Source organism: Chrysochloris asiatica, unplaced genomic scaffold (assembly GCF_000296735.1).
Source record: "Chrysochloris asiatica unplaced genomic scaffold, ChrAsi1.0 scaffold00205, whole genome shotgun sequence".
In the NCBI taxonomy this organism is placed as follows: Eukaryota; Metazoa; Chordata; class Mammalia; order Afrosoricida; family Chrysochloridae; genus Chrysochloris; species Chrysochloris asiatica.
In genome coordinates this window covers 403,907-407,238 of record NW_006408723.1, presented here as the reverse complement: position 1 = coordinate 407,238, position 3,332 = coordinate 403,907, and the positions used below count along the sequence as shown (strand labels likewise).

At 36.1% G+C, this 3,332-nt stretch overlaps 1 protein-coding gene across 1 annotated transcript in view; it reads right to left on the bottom strand.

Moving 5' to 3' along the window:
* Positions 1-3,091, bottom strand: part of SPIN1 (spindlin 1) — a 113,445-nt gene extending 110,354 nt beyond the window's left edge. Inside the window, exon 1 of the mRNA XM_006872580.1 lies at positions 2,872-3,091. Coding sequence (XP_006872642.1) covers positions 2,872-2,923 — 52 coding nt within the window. The 5' untranslated portion in view covers positions 2,924-3,091. The remainder of the gene's footprint in view (positions 1-2,871) is intronic.
* Positions 3,092-3,332: the final 241 nt, after the last annotated feature.

Below are 3,332 nucleotides of genomic sequence, written 5' to 3'. Positions count from 1 at the left end.
GTAAATTGCTACAATTTGATGAACCTGACCTATACTCATGGAGGTAGTAACTCTAAATACCAATAGAGAGGGAAGGAGTCTTCATATGTATTATCAATGCTATCCCCTCTGTACATAGGGTACATAGGGACAGGCAACTTAGACACTGGGTACCTAAAATAGGAAGGAGCTCTGATAGTGTAGTGGTTACAAAGCGGGCTGCGAACCGCAAGGTCAGCAGTTCGAAACTACCAGCTGTACCGCGAGAGAAAGATGAGGCTTTCTGCTCCCATAAAAATTTACAGCCTCGGAAATTCTGTACATTATCGCTACGACTCCATGGCACATAACCACCATCACCAGCAAGAACTAACTGGCTTACAAGGTTTCATGATGGAGTTTAGTTTAAGCGTGTATGGGGGAAGAACGAGTTCCCACTGAATAGTTTTTATCTTGTCTAGATAGATGGCACTGGTTCAAAGAGATGGGAATAAGATTCTTATGATTCAATAATAATTCTTATCATGACTAATTGCAACTGTCACAATTGTAAAGGTAGAAGTTTTGTAACAAAAATAGGGGAGTAGTTAAATCTTACAGTCCAGAAACAGAGGACCCTAAAACCGTCAAGGGAGAAGAGCACAAGCAGAATGCGGGACCTTATCCAAGAAACAGCGAAGCCAGAGACGGAGGCAGAGATGGGGACATGGAGAGGGGGAGCAGCTAGACTCTGGATTCATGGGAAGAGAGGGACTTAGACAGAGCTGGTGGCCAGGAGGCAGACTTGCAGAATGTTCCCTTTGGGGTTGTATTATGTACGTATTATATATGCCTGAATGTTTGTTTGTTTGTTTTAAAGAGCTAAAGTGAATAGTGAAAAATACTATAAACTGATGGTACATGGAGGGGATTATAAAACATTGCAATGAAACAGAAACAAGGTGTCTGATTTGTTGAATGTAAAACTGATGATATCTGCCCTGTAAACTTTCACTCAATCCACAATGAAAACCTTAAAAAAAAAAAAAAAAGTTTATTTTCCGGTCTATGAAGTTGTTGGGTTTTTCTTTGTTCAACACATTTCTCAAACAGGTCAAAAAGGAAAAAATGTCAACAATAAATTTACTTTGTTGAGTTTTCTAACAAAATAATAATAAATTTTCAAAAATTTCAAAAGCCAGAGACTAAGGAGGTAAAATTGATTTACAAAAACTTGACAGCAGTATATTTTCTCTAAAATTAATAAGATTTAACAAAAATATTTTACTGTAAGTAGAATGATCAATAATAATGCTATTTACCAAGTAACTATAATGTTACTTATGTGTCAAGCACTTGACACATAAGGCTACATTTACTCTCCATTGGTTCAAGAATAAGAAACATACCCAAGTTAACACAACTAGTAAGAGAGAAGTGGGATTCTGAAAAACAAGCTCTCAGATGACTTACACTTAAGTAAATAACCACTATCCCAATTTATGCTTACTAATAAATAATAAATAGTTATGTCAGAAAAAGGTAAAAGAGTCTTAAAAGCTTAATCCCTGGGGCTCCTTTACAAAGGACTACAAATACTTTAGCAAATAAGTACAAGGAATCATTCTAAATCACCTAACAATCACCTTTCTAGGATTAATAATTTTGTTAATGATCCTCAAGTTCATTTATCAAAGAACCGTAAAATGTTATGGCACACTTTTTTTTTTTTTCAATATCCAAATATGTTTCTGGAATGAAGAACAAATTCTAAGTAAAATGTCATATACCTATTTTAAAGTATAACATATAAAGTATATTTTAAAAGTATAATGAGCATTGGTTGAATAGTGACTTTCCGTTTCTATAATAAAGATTTACAGTCTCGGAAACCCTACACAGGGTCACTAGGAAGTGCGTAGTGTGTAGGAACTGACTCCATGACATACCACCCCCACCCACCATTTTAAAGTATAGCCTGTAAGATTTTTATTTTTTAATGGGGATGAAAAAAAAAAAAAACAGGCCAAGTCTATTCTTCTAATTGTATTAGTCGTGTACCACAAAACTAAGAATTAACAATTTCTAGTAGATACCCATTTCATTTCCACAGACTAAGCAGCCTTGGTCACAGAGCTTAGCAGCTCAACCCCAGACTGTAGTGCAACTAGAGAAAAGACCGAGCAATCTACTCCTATAAAGACTGTGGTTTGTTCAGTGCCATCTAGTAGGTTCCAACTCATAGTAATACTGTAGAGGTGCTTCCGATACTGTAAATCTTTGTGGGAGCAGAAAGCTTCATCTTTATCCTGTAGAGCGGCTGGTGGGCTCAAACCACCAACACCGTGGTTTATCCATGCTTATACCATGCTCCCCTCCTATAAAGATTACAGCCTAGAAAACTCGCTAGGTAGTTCTACACATGGGCACATTATGAGACAAAAATCAGCTCAACAGCATCCAACATTAGTCCTTCAAATAAACATGTAAAAATTCCAATTTATTTATTTTTCTTAAACCTGCTATAAAAATCCTAACCCCTACTCAAATCTAATCACCTCACTTTCATTTCTTCTTTCAAAATCCTGTATTTTACTCTAATTATATTAAATTAGTATGTACAATTTACTGGGTATCACTAAGTTGCTAGAATGTGAGAGATTAAATTAGTATGTACAATTTACTGGGTATCACTAAGTTGCTAGAATGTGAAAGATTACTATGATCCCTGCCTTTCAAACTCATCCCCACATGTGTATTCTTATGCTAATTAACCACCAAATTTCTATCACAAAATACTGGAAATAGCAAAGGTTCAAGATTGGCAAAATGCTAGGTATTATGTGAAAGTACTCAGCTTTCATTGGTCTAAAATTTATTATACTCAACTCTGCTCACACTCCAACTACTTACCTGCATCAGCTCTGGACCGCTGGCCAGGTGTCTTTCCGAATGGGGTCTTCATTCATCTGGATTTAAGTGAGCAGCACAGCTGCTAGACTAGGGTGAAAATTCAAGATCCTCCAATTTGAAGCTTCTCAAAGAATTTCAAAGTTCTTTGTTAATCCAACATCCAAGTGTCTCTTTTACAAACTCAGCAAAAATACTTGAAATCACCAGGACTCTGTAAAATAGTGAAACAATAGTTCATTACCAGAGGACCAAGGGATCAAGATTAGGGCAAGTGAGCCACTAAATGCTATCACAAAATTTAAACACAAATATTAGCTAAAATGTACTTTGCACAGAAGCATTTCACTTTATTTCCTAAGAGGTGAATTCCTATATCCCTAGAACAGGACAAAGTAAAAGGTAGGAAAAGAGGTGATGGATCCCACTAATGAGAAAGATCAAAAATCAGATTCCTCAGAGAT